The sequence below is a fragment of the Pichia kudriavzevii genome, chromosome 2 (assembly GCF_003054445.1).
Source record: "Pichia kudriavzevii chromosome 2, complete sequence".
NCBI classification, from domain to species: Eukaryota; Fungi; Ascomycota; class Pichiomycetes; order Pichiales; family Pichiaceae; genus Pichia; species Pichia kudriavzevii.
Genome location: NC_042507.1, coordinates 1 through 16565, shown reverse-complemented (window position 1 = coordinate 16565; position 16565 = coordinate 1). Strand labels below are relative to the sequence as shown.

Sequence of the window (16565 nt, the reverse complement as noted above, 5' to 3'; positions counted from 1 at the left end):
TTTACATGTTACAATTCAAAAGTTGGTTTCTCTTTGTTGATATGAATGGTTTAGGGAGAGGAGGATGCTAATGGTGGCCATGGAAGGCTTCTCTTGGCATTGGGTTGTTGATCACTTCACCGTTCTTGATTTCAGCACCTTCGTACCAACCACCATGGTTCAAACCACCATCGGTTAAGCCGTGTTGTGCCTTGTATTGCTTGATTCTTTCAAGCATCAATGGCTTGAAGGACTTGACTAACCCTTGGTATGGCCAACTGAACGCTTCTCCCATGGCACAGATGGAATGGCCACAAACTTGGTGAGTAAGTTCTAAAGCCTGTTGGATTTCCTTTTCATTGGCTTGACCAACAACAAATCTGTCCATCATCTTGGAGATGTAAGTGGAACCTTCTCTACATGGAGTACATTGACCACAGGACTCATGTTTGTAGAATGCAGATAATCTTTGTATACCTCTAATGACGTCATACTGTTTGTTCATAACAATAACTGCTGCAGTACCCAAACCAGAACCTGCATCTCTAAGTGCATCGTAATCCATCAGTTGATCTTGACAAGTCTCAGCATCCAAAATAGGAGTTGAGGAACCACCTGGAATAACGGCCAATAAGTTGTCCCAACCACCAACAACACCACCACAATGTTTTTCAATAACGTCTCTTAGAGGTAATGACATTTCTTCTTCAAATGTACAAGGCTCATTAACACTACCGGAAACACAAAACAACTTTGTACCTGAATTTCTTTCTCTACCGAAGCTTGCAAACCAATCGGCACCTCTTCTGACAATGGTTGGAGCAACAGAAACCGATTCGACATTGGCAACAGTGGAAGGTCTACCAAACAAACCAACGCCGGCAGGGAAAGGAGGCTTCATTCTTGGCTTACCTTGCTTACCCTCGATGGACTCAATAAGCGCAGTTTCTTCACCACAGATATATGCACCCATACCTCTGTGGATGTAAACATCAAAGTCGTAACCTGAACCACATGCATTTTTACCAATCTTGCCTTGTTTGTAGGCATCGTCAATGGCATGTTGTAGAATAACCGCTTCGTTGTAAAACTCACCTCTGATATAGATGTATGCTGCAGTTGCATTCATGGCTCTACCTGCAACTAAACACCCTTCAATCAACTTTTGTGGCTCCTTTCTAATGATTTCTCTATCCTTACAGGTACCCGGCTCACCCTCGTCGGCATTCACAACCAAGTACCTTGGACCAACGTTCTTCTCCCAGTTTGGGGGATTCATAAAGGACCATTTGAGACCAGTAGGGAAACCGGCACCACCTCTACCTCTAAGTCCAGACTTCTTGATCTCATCAATGATCCACTTGTCACCTTTCAAGAGAATCTCCTTGGTCTTGTACCAGTCACCGATCTTCTCGGACGCCTTCACGTCCCATGGCTCTGCACCCTGTTTCTTCGAGTTCTGTAAGTATAGATTCTGAAAGATTCTATCCTTGTCCTTTAAACCGCCATGCACTCTGTTTGGCGTCGACTCCAACGTCGCAAAGAGACGTCTGGCCTCCCTAATGCTCTTGATCTGCTTGTTGATGCTGCTGCTCTTCATGCTGAACATCGTGTGTATGATGACGTGCCTGACTGTTTGGTCTTGATAGTTGTAAACTAACATACTTGACACTCCTCACATTCTCTATCTCCCTTGAGCTACTCTTTTTTCTGAAACAATTTGTCAATTCGAGCAATTTCAGTGGACGAGAGAAACGCTGCAGAAATGGAAATTTCCCTGGAGAGGGGGGGGGGAAATAAAAGAAGGACAAAGAGAAAAGACACAGACATCTGTGCACCAAGACAAATGTACGACATTGTGACACAACAACAATTAAGGTGGTGTTGGGTTAGTTCATTGAGTGCAATGGAAGCTGGACATTACACTGGATAGTGTAGGACATTAGATAGTGTAGGACATTAGATAGTGTAGAATATTACACTGGATAATGTAGGACATTAGATAATGCAGGACATTACACTGGATAGAGTAGTGTTTTTGTATTACCACAGGTATAGTCAGTAGTATTCGGATCTTGTTACAAGAGTATAAAAGTTGTATACCTGTATACAGCGGTTCGTTAGGTTAAGGCGCCCCGTCTCCGTGGAACTGCAGCCCGCCAGTGGCTGTTGAACCAAACACCCTTAGAGTTTGGTGGTATTGCAGCTCGGACACTGGCATCCAGCCCCACAACAGCATTTCGACGGCTTGTCTGCTCCTCTGCCACTGCAACAACTCACCGCCTGCTTCGTTTTGGTATGCGCCATGGCATCTGCAGGCCGGCTCTCAGAGACCGCCTTGAGTTCGTTTGCCTTTTGTGTACATTTACAAGCCATTTGTGGTTTGGTTTCGTTTCGTGTCGTGTCGTTTCGTTGGTGGTTTTGCTAGTGTGTGGATTTGCTCGGGATGGCCACGTTAAAGCAAAAGTGTCGATAAGAGTAGTCCGATAGGAATGCAAGTTGCGGAAGAGTCAGAAACTGCTGTTGACGGTAACCGGAAAAAGAAAAAGGAACCACAAGATGTAATGTAGAAGATGCCAGAGGTAGCACGAGCTCGAGTTTGTGGACAAGCAAACGGCTCCTCCAGTTGTACAACTATATAAACTCCTACTTATCTAGAATGACATAGACAAACATCGTAATCACGTCGCATCCAATTGCCTAATGCGGCAGGCCCGCCTAGCATGCCGCATTAGGTAATAATAAGCGGCAATCTACAGGTTGGGAATTAACAGACTGGCATTGATACCGTCTATTATCCACTACACGCAAACACAACGAAATAAAGGTAGATAATGGAGGAATGGGGGGAGGATGAAAAAAAAAGGAATTAAGAATTAACAAATCACATACACATGGAGGTTAAACGAAAAAAGGAAAAAGGAAAAACAAAAGCAATGGGGGTCTCACAACTTGGCGAGTTTCTTCAATTCTTCCTTGATCAACTTGCCAATAACAGGGTTGGCCTTGGAGAAGTAATCACAGACACGTTCTTGGATAAATGGTTTTGCGGCACTCACGTGTGCAGCAACATTATGAACTAGAGCTTCTTGTTCACCAGGAGTGCGGCCTAAAACGTCCCAAAACTTTGCTGGCTGGACAAAATCGTAGTCGGTAATTTCCCAATGAACAGGTACAACTTCGTCAATGTACTTTTCATCGGTTCCCTTTGGAGAAATCTTTGCAGGTGCTGCGTATTGTACGGGACAATTGTAAGCCCCGGCATAGTTAGGAGTTGCGCCCAAGTTCCCGTCAACACACATTGGGCCGTCTCTAATTTGAGGCGCAAATGACCCGGATTTCAAGGGACAGTTGATTGGAATCTGGTGGAAATTAGGTCCCAATCTATGTCTATGAGTGTCTGGGTAGGAAAACAGCCTAGACTGTAAAACAGGGTCATTGGATGGCTGCATTGAAGGAACAGTGTTGGATGGGGAGAATGCAACCTGTTCGGTTTCGGCAAAGTAGTTTTGCGGATTCTCATTAAGAACAAACTTACCAAAATGTCTTAGTGGGAAATCCGAGTGAGGCCAAACCTTTGTCAAGTCAAATACTGAAAATGGCAACTTCTTGGCCTGTTCCAACGTCATGGTCTGGATATAACAATCCCAAACAGGGTATTCACCCTTTTCAATTGATTCAAATAAATCTTGGGTATGGTAGTCTGGGTTTTCACCAGCCAGTTTTCCAGCTTGTTCATTGTTCAAATTGTGGACTCCCTGTCTGGAAATAAAATGCACTTGGACATAGTGCCATTCGCCCTTGGCATTGTACCATTTATAAGTATGGCCAGAATAACCATTCATTGTTCTCATTGATGCAGGAGTGCCTCTCTCGGAGAAGAGATACATCACCTGGTGTAAGGATTCCACATTGTTGGTCAAATAGTCCCAAAACATATTGGCATCCTTCAAATGGGTCTGTGGGTTTCTCTTTTGCGTGTGGATGAAATGTGGGAACTTGGTTGGGTCTCTAATAAAGAAAATCGGAGTATTGTTATAAACCAAGTCGAGGTTTCCCTCCTCGGTGTAGAACTTGGTCGAAAACCCCCTAGGGTCTCTGGCGGTATCTGGAGAACCCGTTTCTCCTCCAACAGTGGAAAATCTGGTGAAAATCTTAGTCTTCTTGCCAACCTTGTTCAAAAACTTGGCACTGCAAATGTCAGAAATGTCTTCAGTGACTTCAAAATAACCATACGCACCGGCACCCTTGGCATGCACAACTCTCTCTGGAATCCTCTCTCTGTCGAAATGCGCCAACGAGTCAATCAGCTTGAAGTCTTGTAAAAGAAGCGGACCAACAGGAGTCTTATACTCGTAACCTTCAGTGTCCACAGATATTCTCTGTGTGGAAAATGGGTCCGAAATGGGACAGCCGCTCGAAGTGGTGTAAACTGGGGGGTTGTTAGACATCTCTACTATAGGTGATTATCCTTGAAAATATACTCAATTAATTGTTACCTCAATGTCTCCTAACTCCCATTTTCAACCATCTCATTAATCTCTAATTCAAGTGGATTCTCTCCACTCTTTATATACCACCAAAAACGTTATCAACCGCTCCGGTCCAATAAAGCCATTCCCATTGCCAATGCCCAGATGGGGAAATTTTCCCGCCCGGTGCTTCTCCCACTGGAGCGGCTATTTCTCCCCTTTCTGCTTTCCCTCTTTCTTTCCCCCCCCTCCCCACTACAAACCCCCCAAAAAAAAAAAAAAAAAATCCAAAACTTTCTCGGTCTCGCGCTTCCCCGCTGGGACTAGCATGAATTTGCCACTGTTCCAAAGAGGTGATAAAAATTGCCATTCCCCCCCCCACCACCCTCTGCAGAGGGCAAAGTTGACAGTTGACAGTCCCTGTACGGGAAGATTACCATACCATCCCACCAATCCATGCCATTCCCCGTATCGGTGCAGGTCAATATCCCCTTTGGATCTATTGAACAGGCAAGAATTGCTCGTGATGCTCTCAGACCAGACCCTGTCCTCAAGTCTGACCAGTCCTCGTTGGAGTATTCTGTGCAAGACTCTCAATTGAACATCTCGGTGAGGGGGGTCGACGACAGAATAGTGAGGGTATCTGTCAACAACGTACTGGAAAATCTAAAGACCATAATTGAGTGTTTTGAAGTCTTCTCGCAGTCGGGTTGAGCCATTTGGGGAAGACGGTAATGTACATACATACAGAGCGATAGGGAGAGATAGACATAGAGAGAGATAGAGAAAGAGAGACAGCGTACAAAGTAAATTGTGTATATTTCCTTACTAGATAGTTTTTTAAAAAAAAAAAAAGGAAAGAGATAAAAGGAAGAAGTTTTTTCTTACAAATTATTTAACGAGGGACAAGTTGCTCCCCTTGAACAAACATCTTGTTGTAGTTACTTTAATCTCTCTTCAAATCTCAGTTCTTCCAAAGGCTTTAGCCCAACCAAGATTCTCAAGAAATTATCAATTGCCATTCTTTGCTTGTTCAAGGCATTGACGGGTTTGTAATTTTCTCTTGTTAATGGCGCCTTCAACCAATAACTCAAGAAACTCAACACTCCATACATCTTTTCATCTTTACCGCCATTCTTACTGACACGTACACGGGTTAAGAACTCAGTCATAACCAGTAAATCGATAATCAAAGGCGTGGCAAGTAATGAATCCTCGCAGATATTATGGATTGAAATTCTGTTGTGACCTCCAAGCATCAATTCACTGTAATACTCATCCATTGCGACTTTAGAATCTCCAACCGCTTGTAAATACTTGATGACTATACAATGATCAATCTTCTCGCCGTTCCCGTATAAAATGTCATTGGAGGCAATGACATCGTCAACAACAGACGCTTTGGAGATCTCCTTACTTCTGAATTGTCTTGGCGATGATAGATTATAGCCATCGTTATTACCTAAATGGTTGTAACTTGCAATGGATCTAATCTTGATGCCCGCATCGACCAAGTACTGTGCCATGACAGACTTGAACTTGGTTTGGCCACTCTTGAAATCGTCACCACCAATGAAAACATCATTCTTCATTGCTAAATCAATAACCCCTGGAACAAAGGTGTTTTGTGGAGAACCATTGATGTATGGACATCCTTCTAAAATGGACGCAACGGCAAATACAGTACTAGCAGAAACTTCCTCGTGTCCCTCCTTGATTGATTTGAGCAGATTCTCACTGGTATCATTGACACCTTTGATCAAATCAGAATAACGTTCGGTGTTGGCAGTCCATAAAACAAAGACACTATCCAAACCATTGTCCTTCTTGAAGTTGGAAATGTCCTTTCTAATTGCCTCAACGTGAGACCACTTGTCCTTGGTGTTGACTTCACCACTTTCACCATCTCTGTTGATACAGTTGTCTGCTCTGGAATCTTGATTCAATGCAATAAAGTCTGGATAATAGACGGACTTTAATGGTTGGATCTTTTCCATGTATGTCTTCAGTTGTTCTCTTAAATCGTACTCCAAGACTTGTGCTCTCTTCATACCTTCATACAAGTTAAGCTTACTAATGTCCCAACCGGAGATTACAAAGTCGTTTGGATTGACCATAGGAACCAACGAGTTGAATGGAACATAGACATCTTCACCATTCTCATCGATACCTAACTTGATAGTGGATGATTGGGTAACAGAACCAAAATAGTTGGCTTTAAGTGGACCTTCCTTTGTTTGAAACTCAATGCCATGTTTGTTTGCCAATGATGCAGCAACAAATGTGGTACCGTTGTTACCACCCAAACCAACAAGCATGACACCAATTTTTGGGACTTTCAAATCAAGCTTGAATGTTAAGTCTGTGGAAACGTTGTTAACTTCAAAAGTATCGTTACTTTTGGTAACAATGGAGTTCTCATAAGTATAGTTGGAGGTAAGGGTGTCCTTAGTGTAGGTGACTCTATCTGTGTTGACCTTAATGGATGGCATTATATTCGTTTTTTTAGTTTGCTCTGCTTTGATGAGATGAAAGTTAAAAACATGGCTTTACAGTACCTCTCCACTTGGCAGGAAATGGTCCTCCTTTTATGCTACCTCCAATGGCCACCTCTTTGGTGTCTCCAATCCTTCTAAAATATTCTAAATTGACTCTATTTGCCGACTTTCCAATGACAACAGGCCACCCTGTCCATAATTTACTCCTCCTTTCACCTAAAATTGGCAACTTTGTCCAATTGACCAATAAACTACAAGCGTCTCGGCGAGTTTGCCGATATGGCCCCGGGGTCCACGGCAGAAATTTCCCCTTTGGGATAGCCCAGTTGCTGCTGCTTCGGTGTTTTTGCCGAGTATATGCGTGGGCTCACGGCGAATGCGCCGGCACGTGAAAATGATATGCCGTTATAATGGTTATTGGTGAGTTATTGTTATTGTTTACTAATGATATACCAAAGTAGAAGCTACAGAAACTTGTGGCTGGAGTATGGTTATGCGTCCTGTTGGGTTCCAGCTTTCTCTTGTTGGGCTTGCTGCTGCTGCTGTTGCTGCTGTTGCTGTGCAAGAGCAATTTTCTCTCTGATTACACCGTTGATCTTGTTCAATAATTGTAATTTCTCCTCTATCAGTGCCTGCAGTTTACCAGAATCGCTACTCAACTTGTTGATTCTCTTGTCGAAAAAAGAAGTTGCCTCTTTGTCATCCTTTTCGACAAAATATCCTGTTCCAATATCAATTTTAAATTTGTCCACAGCGTTTGTCCCACGGACGTAAAGAGAGGATGTAAGTGGCACAAGCATCTCTTGCTCGCCGCTCTTGACGATGTTGTTCACGCTCGAAATACAGTCCTTATATTTCTTTCTGGCAACGTTCAACGCATCATAACTGGACTGCAGATGTGCCAATTCTGTTTGTGTAGTCTGCTTGACTGCCATCAGTTGTTGTGGCTGTAGTGTATTTAAATCAACGGACATGGTTGTTTGCAGTGTCTTTAGTGTACCCAACGGAACTTTGAACCTGTGGTGAAACTTCACCTGTCCAATCGTGAAGATAATGCTTGAAATTAATGAGTATGTTCAGCTCCTTCTTTTTTTTTTTTTTTTTTTTTTTTGAGAATCGCCTGGAAATTCTGTCTGGAATTTTGTTTGTAATTAAACATTTACGCCTGCTATCTAATACACCTTACTCAAACATTACATTTTGAATGACCAAAAAAAATTCCACTTTTGTTTCAACATCTGCCCTTGAAGGTTCCAAACGGGGGTGACTTTTTTTCAACGTGTCCACTTTACAAACATATATTGAAAAAAAGAAGAAAAATAAAACGGTTTAAGCGACAACTGCAGGATTCGAACCTGCGCGGGCAAAGCCCAAAAGATTTCTAATCTTTCTCCTTAACCACTCGGACAAATTGCCAGTTATGTTTTCTAAATCCCTTGCTAATTTACAAAGTCTTAATTTAAGCAGCTGTTTTACAGAATTTAATTTATTTGATGTGTAAGTTCCCCGTTCAACATCTTTGGCATATCTCAAAAACATAAATTGAAAGTTAAAAGTCAATAAATAAAAGAATTCATTATAAACACAAAAGAGTATTTTCATCTTTTAACCGTTTGTTGGCATAACTTTTGCTTTTTGTTCAAAAAATGTTTTTGCTAGTTTTGTAGCTCAATGATGAACCTCTGAACCTCCAAATAGTATACACCAGTACCTGTTGGAAACTGCATGTCTCAGTATACAACATCACCGGATACTAAGTCTACTATCCATTACGTTTCTTCCTTTGTAAGTGCAACTAAGTTACTACTAGAAGGATTGAGTTTTATGCAAACAAACATAAAATACTTTAACAAGCTATTTGTGATTAGTATCCTGGATAGATTCTTGATCCCCTTATACTTTAGCTTACTTTGCATAATTTCCCAAACAGGAAACCAATTACTGTACTCGTAGAACTATGCTTGCTCTTGCAATACTGTTCTTATATAGAAGCATGTGCCTTTCACTTTCTATTAACATTATTACCATGAGGCTTTGAAATTAGATATAGTTATATGTTCCATAAAAATGCGGAATTGCCCAGATGTTTTTGGAATCCTGATGCAGCCCAAACCCACAAAATAGAGATGAGGTGTGTAAACAGGTGTGATATAATATCGGACCTGACAGCTTTTTAATTTGCACAGTTTTCCTGCATAGTGCTGAGAAGCATATTCTGTCTTTCAAGTATGTATTATAGTAACTACCCATAGTAACATTACTGAAAAACACCCTCCAACTGTGTACAACAGTTGATGGAGATAAGAGCGTTCTTATAAGAGAACCAGCCAAAGATTTAAAATATTACCTAAATGGTAAAACTCGGATTGGCATTATAGTGGCATCAAATGTACCTTAGTCATTTTTAATTAAATCTAGAACAAACCCAGTTCTAAATAACTGCAACTATCAACCAAGTTAGCTTTATTCAAACAGAAAAAGTTCTTTATTTAAATAGTGCCCCCACTACAAACTAAAATGCCTCCAAAAAGCTTTTTTTCATATAAACATGTGCCGATCTGGTCGGGAAGTTATTGAATGGAGTGTGGATATTAAATCTGATGTTGTCTCTATTTGAAACTCTGCCAGGTCGCTCTTTCAAGCCACCGGAATCTGAATTTCAAACCATGAACACACACTTTTGCCAATACCTAACTGATCCTGTAAATAGGTGATCCGGTATTGACTTTTGCTATTGCGGGATCTTTATTATTCTTTTATAGCAGTATTCTGCACATAAACTATATGATACTCGGTAATATCTGGAATTGTGAGAAATAAGAACACTTAGATGAACTCATATTGTAAGAAAGATCCTCATTCGTATGTATATTGACGTTAAAGGCGCTTTATCTTGTATAGAGGTTGTTTTTTGCGTAGGAAGAAGACCTATTACGCTTATACATAGACAACAGGGCAAGTTAAAGACGCAATATTTACAATGTGTAATATGAGACAAGATGATAGTGATATTATCATGGGAAACACTAGCGAGTATTTCAGCAAGTAGACAAGCGGACATGTTTGGGGTAAGCTCATTAAAATGGAGAAGGGTTGGATCCACACAAGAATACCCCAGACTTCACCGTGGCCACCACTGCTTGCTTCTTTAACTTACTGGATTCCGCGTATTTCTCGGAATTTCAATGCTATAAAGTCGGTACACTTTTTTTTAGCTGTCCCTATATTTTTGGCCCGGCCTTAAGTGATGGGAACCTGCGAAAACCGATGATTTAGTTTCAGTTTTCTTCGGCGACCGTTTTTATATAATATTAGGTTACATAGATCTCAGAAGCTCTGGGTTTTTGGTACCATGAGCAAAATCGCAAATATCCAGGTCGCTTCAAATGCTGGACTACTGTACTGATATCTCGAACCAAGGCGGCTTCAAGTTGGTGCCAACTGGTTGATTTCTTCAAATTCTTTGTTTCTAATCAAAGCTTCAAAAGAGAATCAGAGTATTAATTAGGCTAACAGGTTACAATTTGAAACATTTCGAATTAAGTTTTTTTTTAATTCATTAAGAAGGGTCTGTTTTAGAGCTATACCATATATCCGAGAATTGTAGGTGTTGCAGGAAGAACTTTCCATAAGTGCCTGATTTCTCGTTTCTACAAAGGTCAGCAGAAAATCAAGCCGAATTGAAGCTGTGGTATTACTTGAAAATGCAAGAAAAATCGTTTCGTATTATGTATTTCTCGGAAGGTTCATTATGACTAAAAGCTTTTCCTTCGAGGACTTGAATGGCAAATTATACCGCTATTTCAAGCTTTAATGACAAACCATTCAGCTGAATCTAACATTAGTTTTACATATCAGTGGTCCACCCATCGGGTAGGCTCTTCACCCAAATATGAGTAACCGAACAATCCAAATTTGCTTTAGTGAATGTGCAAAACCGATTTTTTGATCTCGTTGCATATCTTAGGTCCCGAGTTATAGAGAAAGGTCTTGAACTCAGGCTGCCTTTAAATGAAGGCTGTTGATATGTATTTCAAAAATATAGCAGTACCGAAGTTAATAACTCCATAATTTTTCAACATACGTAGACAAAAATGGAAATTGGACTTTCATTGTGATATCTAGATTCTATGCAATCACAGCTATCCACACTCCATATTTATATTTTTTTTTTTGAGACTTCCTGCTAGTGTGTTTCTGGTAAAGAGGTAATACGCTCACCAAAGACGATGATTTTGATTGCCTTGGTTTCTCATGTTACAGTTGCATGTTTTTCTATTTATCGAACCATAGACAGCTGCTGTTTGTTTCTAGAAAGCTGATTAATATATGGGTTGTTCCGAGATCGGAACAAGTCATTTCAATACAAATTAATCTGCAGTTATACTTATCTCCTTTTCAAAGCATCTGGAACTCTTAAGAATGAATGCTTCATAGCGATGATGTCTGAATTCAGATCTAAGAGAAACTACTTTTGCAAAATTTTTCATCTAATGTTGATTCGTGAACCGACACTAACATCGACTGTTTTTTTTGGTGTGGTACCCGTTACTATGAAGCATCGACGTTGAAGAATTGGAGGAACTTGTATACTTCCAAAGCCACAGGTCTTCTCAATACACACCTCGACCATAAAGTTGATTGCCTTCTACGGCAGTATTTATCTGTTTCTTTGGCGTGACAGAATATTTTCCTTGGGTCTATTGAGTAAGGCACCACCATCAAGATCAAAGTATACACATTTGCTTTATAATTTTCATCTATCTCAATATTTGTAAGTTCACAATTAAAGAGTCCTCATCTTTAAAGTTTTGGGGCTCTACATCATTAGGGGTTCCTAGGAGTCACTCCAATTTTGAATTTCTTGTTATACCAATTGTAGTAGGCAATTGGAGCTTCTCATATTCTCAAGAAGGACTCATCTGGTTGAAAATGTTTAGTTCTAAAAAAACAAACTATAGTAGCTAAAAAAAGACGTAGTGTTTCCAACGATTTTATACGAATTTCTTCCAGCTCTTACCGGGGCCTTTTAAGGTTCGGCTTGTCTAAATATTAAATTCAATACCTTAAAAATATTGGACGAGACCGGAGTCGAACCGATGACCTTTCGCTTGCAAGGCGAACGCGCTACCAACTACGCCACACGCCCAGTTACGAGCTGTGCTCTCTCTAGCTATTACTTACTTTGAGATTTATCTTTCCTACTCAAAATCTGACAAATACTATGGACCCTTTCTTATACTTCAATGTATGTTATATCGGTGGGTGAAACTACACCAGCCAATCAAAATTATGTGCATTTTTACTAGTTTGCAGCAAGTTAAGTTTATCTCATTTGGTGAGAGGATGGAATGTGTAGGTTATCACATTCCACATCATATGTTCTATGTCTACTTTTCTTATTCTCCAAGAAAAATTTAATTAATGCCCATTAGGTCTGCAAATATTGCGCCATTTTCTTTCTCCTGGTTTTCTGATGTATTCTTAAGTAGGATAATAGAATCTTTCTCATCATTATTTGAAAATCGTTCCGATATCAAATCTGACTTGGACAATATCGCGTCACCACCGAATCATTTAATCAATTCGTCTATCGTCGGTATTAAGATTGTTGAGATAGGTAATTATAACATTAGTCAATCAAACAACAAGCACCCTAATCAGTCCCCACGAGGTTAATCAGGCTGGCTTAAGCGATAGATCTGAATCAGGATCTAGCTATTTCTTACTTCTGATAGTTATGTTTTCCTTTGTTATCTTAACAAGATCAACCTATGTATGTATACCTAATTCAGTACACAACTGATATTACCACAAACATCAGCTTATTCCCTTTTTACTTTGCTTGTTTTCTATAAGTTGTTTGCTATACGTTATCTAATAACAGCTCAAACGATAGCTTTAATATGGATATCCAAAGTAGAATTAATACGTGTGAACAGAGAATTTTTGTTTCGCAGTGTTACCATCTAGTAGTCTCGAATCCATCCAAATCTTCAAACTTATATCTTTATTTCTAGCGAACAGCACGGGGCTGTTGATAGGCCTGGAGTTTGATTTAGTATATCTTTATTTCAACAACTCCTAGACCTGTCTATTGTAATATTTTTTTCTTCTGAATAGTCTAATTTATGTTGAAGTTAGCGAGTGCTTTTAGTAGGTTTCCGTGAGTCAAATCTCTTTGAGGTGGCAAAGTATTCAATGTGCTACTACTCACAAAAGCGTCAAAGTCATCACAATTTCTGTTTCTAATTCCATTAACACCATCTCAAGATTCTTACAAGGCCATCGTATTGTTCTTTTCTTCAGCTGATACCACGAATAGTAGCACTGGATAATTGACGACGTTCTCTAAGTTCGTTTGATCTGCATTCTGTGAATTCATGTCAATAAGATCACACTAGCTAGTCTCATTAATTTCTTCGTTACTATTGATTATTTAGGGACCTTCTTTTCATTCAATTCCTTCCATCTGGCCCGTACCACCCAGTTCTAACTATTATTCAATACCAGGAACTTCTCGTGCTTCTGTTCCTTCTTCAACAGTACTTCATTAATCTCTACCACCATAGTCTTCAAGAGTTAAAAGGCTTAAAATTATCTTATGGCTTATAGTCTTCTGAGCCAAAGACCTAATGTCATTGTTGTACCAGATATTTCTTAGTTTAAATGGTAGCTTTAGAAGCAATTCTTACTCTACTCATATTGCTTCCTTGTTAGTAGCAGTAACATCTTGAAACTCAGTAGACTCTGAACAGCTTTCTAATTAATTTAGGCTAACCAATGAATAAGCCAAAAAGTTACTTGTTGTACCATTAGCAACCAAAGAAACACATCCTTCAGGCAATTTTTTTTCCCACTTTGAGAAGCAGCAATTCTTTTTTGTCCATTATAGACTTTCAGGCCACTCGTTTTTTCCACGTCATCTATACTTAACCTATAATTGTCAAACCTAATTGAGAGCTAATCCGGTATCAATAATTGTAGGATTGCATTCCGTAGAATAGATAGGTTTGTAACAAAATTGAAATCAATCACCTTTTATTGCCGAACTAGTCTAAAATATCTTTGTCCTAGTTTCCAATAGTGTAACTGCCCTTATGTTTTCTGATAAAATTTCTCCTAGTGTCATTTCCATAATCGACATATCTATTTCTTTTACAATCTTCAAAGTCCTTCTTACAGTTAAAGATACTTTTTATATAATTTGTCTCCATAAGTTTACCTTTCTACTCACCATGATGTAAGTTTCTGAAACTTCGTGCTCTACTTGAGAAGTCCTTTTCAAAATCTCTATCAAGAAACTTGGCACCAGCAAGTGTGCTTAATCTATGTTTGAACACTCTTGTCCTAGTGTAATATTGTAGACGTTGAATTGACCCATCTTCCACAGACATTCTCTTTTAGATATTTAAATGGTAATAATGTTCTATAAATTCTGAATAATTGAATATACTGCTTTACTGGATTTCTCCTGCACTTGTAGCTGTTGTGTTTTGTTGCTACCTGTTTTAATTGGGGATTATCTGTTGGGAAAAAAAATCAGCCGTGATATTTTTAACAGCTTGGATCCAGAAAAGCGATTCCGAGTTACTATCTTTATCAGTAGGTTATATTACAGGTGGACCATTTAGGAATATAATTAATGTTGCCATTTTAGATATAACCACAACCTTTCTATCTATAGTTTGTTGTAGATGCAAAAGCATAAATAACTTGGAAAGGTAGTTTTGTACCAATTGTACCGAGTGGTTTACATTACCTTTAAACATCAATACTTGAACTAACTGACTGTACCATCTGAAAGGTTGTCACTGACAGTAAGTTTTCGATATATCTATCTTACTTTATAGACTATGCAAGACCACCAATTAATATAAGATGCAGAGTTCCTGCTTTGTTCAAACATTAAAAGCAACTACTGAAATGCAGAGTATTTCGGATTGCCACATTAAATCAAGCATCAAGGGCAAATGAGACATACAAACCGTTCATATACGTTGGTAAGAGTACAGTGCCTATGTTATAAGTTCCACAACGAGTCAACATCATAGCAAAATAAATAGTTACAATGTAAGGTATGTCCACTTTTAGATGGGATTACGATGTACATTTATATCACGCATACATTGGTGGAACACCAAGTCAGCCATGGTAAAAATATATAGCAGAAGGTTCAAAAAATAATGAACAATGCATAAGACAGGGTTCGAACCTGCGCACTCTTACGAGTAACAGAACTTGAGTCTGTCGCCTTAGACCGCTCGGCCACTTATGCTGTTATGAACTTGTAAGAGGTCAAATGAATCACTATCTCTATATTTCTTAACCGGGTAATCATATGGAAGGTTGAAGAGGATTGTAGAAGGTGATGCAGAAGTTCTCAGTGATTTAATGTATAAAATATATAATACGATAAAATAAGCAATAATTAGATTCTAAAGTACGCACCACTAGCAAAACTTTCAGAACCTGTAAAGGACTTGGTGTAAGGTGTCGAAATTATTTCCTAATTTGGTATGTTTCGACGGTTGAACCTTTTTAAGAATAATCACTAATATTATCAATAACCATGGTATTGTATATAACAATGATAATTATGATACACTTACTAGTAAGTACGCAATAGGTGTATAATCGCACGAGTAGATAATGGGCGTGATGGAAGTTAGTTGTATTAGAAGTAATAGATTTCTCTCTTCCTCCTTCTCCTCCTTTCACTCCCGATTAGGAGGTATATCAGCTATATCAATTCTATATAGCAGGATATTGTCTGTCTTATATACTTCACGCCCGCAACATGGAATCACCCTCAGTTGCTAATCTTTTTCGTATAGCAGACTCCTGTACGAGCTTATTACGTTTTAGGTCTTTATTTTTTACTGTGCCAGTCCTGTCATAGCCCGTTGACAAATGATAATTAATTTATGCCAATGACAGTGTCTCCGACGGCTTCTCTATGCCTATGCTCTACATGATCAACGAAACCAACTCTCTTTGCTTCCTACTCCGGATACTTGACCCTTGTTAACCTCCCTATTTTAAAATCGAAATCTTAACATCAGTATGTTATCGTCTATCTACTGGCACTTCTTTTTTGGAACAGATTCAAAAAAATCCGTTTCATAGCAGCGGTTTGGGAGGTTAGTGTAGTGGTTAGCATGCCACCCTTCCAAGGTGGCGACATGGGTTCGAATCCCGTACCTCTCATGACTCCAAACCCCTGTCTTTACTTTTTAATATTTTGAAACGTTTCCTTTTATTTTTGCACCTTAAACAATCCCTCCATCCGGTTGATACGTATTATTTTTGAGCTAGGAGTGTTACAATATGAACTAGGAGCGAGGTGTGTTACAATATGAACTAGGAGCGAGGTGTGTTACAATATGAACTAGGAGCGAGGTGTGTTACAATATGAACTAGGAGCGAGGTGTGTTACAATATGAACTAGGAGCGAGGTGTTACAATATGAACTAGGAGCGAGGTGTGTTACAATATGAACTAGGAGCGAGGTGTGTTACAATATGAACTAGGAGCGAGGTGTGTTACAATATGAACTAGGAGTGTGTTACAATATGAACTAGGAGCGAGGTGTGTTACAATATGAACTAGGAGG

General features: G+C 39.5%; 5 protein-coding genes and 4 non-coding genes across 9 annotated transcripts, besides 1 other annotated feature; 2 read left to right on the top strand and 7 right to left on the bottom strand.

Annotated features, from left to right (window-relative positions):
• Window positions 1-67: 67 nt before the first annotated feature.
• C5L36_0B00140 (uncharacterized protein) lies at window positions 68-1642 on the bottom strand (the record flags this gene model as incomplete). The annotated part of the gene is made up of 1 exon (XM_029464365.1): window positions 68-1642. The coding sequence occupies one exon, from the start codon at window positions 1640-1642 to the stop codon at window positions 68-70; it is 1575 nt and encodes a 524-aa protein (XP_029320224.1).
• Window positions 1643-2924: 1282 nt separating this feature from the next.
• C5L36_0B00130 (uncharacterized protein) lies at window positions 2925-4430 on the bottom strand (the record flags this gene model as incomplete). The annotated part of the gene is made up of 1 exon (XM_029464364.1): window positions 2925-4430. One exon carries the CDS (start codon window positions 4428-4430, stop codon window positions 2925-2927), a length of 1506 nt encoding a protein of 501 aa, XP_029320223.1.
• Window positions 4431-4907: 477 nt separating this feature from the next.
• Window positions 4908-5165, top strand: C5L36_0B00120 (uncharacterized protein; the record flags this gene model as incomplete). Its single annotated transcript, XM_029464363.1, has 1 exon — window positions 4908-5165. The coding sequence occupies one exon, from the start codon at window positions 4908-4910 to the stop codon at window positions 5163-5165; it is 258 nt and encodes an 85-aa protein (XP_029320222.1).
• A 227-nt stretch (window positions 5166-5392) lies between these two features.
• Window positions 5393-6943, bottom strand: C5L36_0B00110 (uncharacterized protein; the record flags this gene model as incomplete). The annotated part of the gene is made up of 1 exon (XM_029464362.1): window positions 5393-6943. One exon carries the CDS (start codon window positions 6941-6943, stop codon window positions 5393-5395), a length of 1551 nt encoding a protein of 516 aa, XP_029320221.1.
• A 497-nt stretch (window positions 6944-7440) lies between these two features.
• On the bottom strand, window positions 7441-7923 carry C5L36_0B00100 (uncharacterized protein; the record flags this gene model as incomplete). Its single annotated transcript, XM_029464361.1, has 1 exon — window positions 7441-7923. The coding sequence occupies one exon, from the start codon at window positions 7921-7923 to the stop codon at window positions 7441-7443; it is 483 nt and encodes a 160-aa protein (XP_029320220.1).
• A 360-nt stretch (window positions 7924-8283) lies between these two features.
• Window positions 8284-8365, bottom strand: C5L36_0Btrna4S. Its single transcript has one exon. It is a non-coding gene; the product is annotated as a tRNA-Ser (tRNA).
• A 3660-nt stretch (window positions 8366-12025) lies between these two features.
• On the bottom strand, window positions 12026-12098 carry C5L36_0Btrna3A. Its single transcript has one exon. It is a non-coding gene; the product is annotated as a tRNA-Ala (tRNA).
• Window positions 12099-15143: 3045 nt separating this feature from the next.
• Window positions 15144-15227, bottom strand: C5L36_0Btrna11L. The gene has a single exon. It is a non-coding gene; the product is annotated as a tRNA-Leu (tRNA).
• An 860-nt stretch (window positions 15228-16087) lies between these two features.
• Window positions 16088-16159, top strand: C5L36_0Btrna5G. The gene has a single exon. It is a non-coding gene; the product is annotated as a tRNA-Gly (tRNA).
• Window positions 16160-16296: 137 nt separating this feature from the next.
• Window positions 16297-16565: a telomere.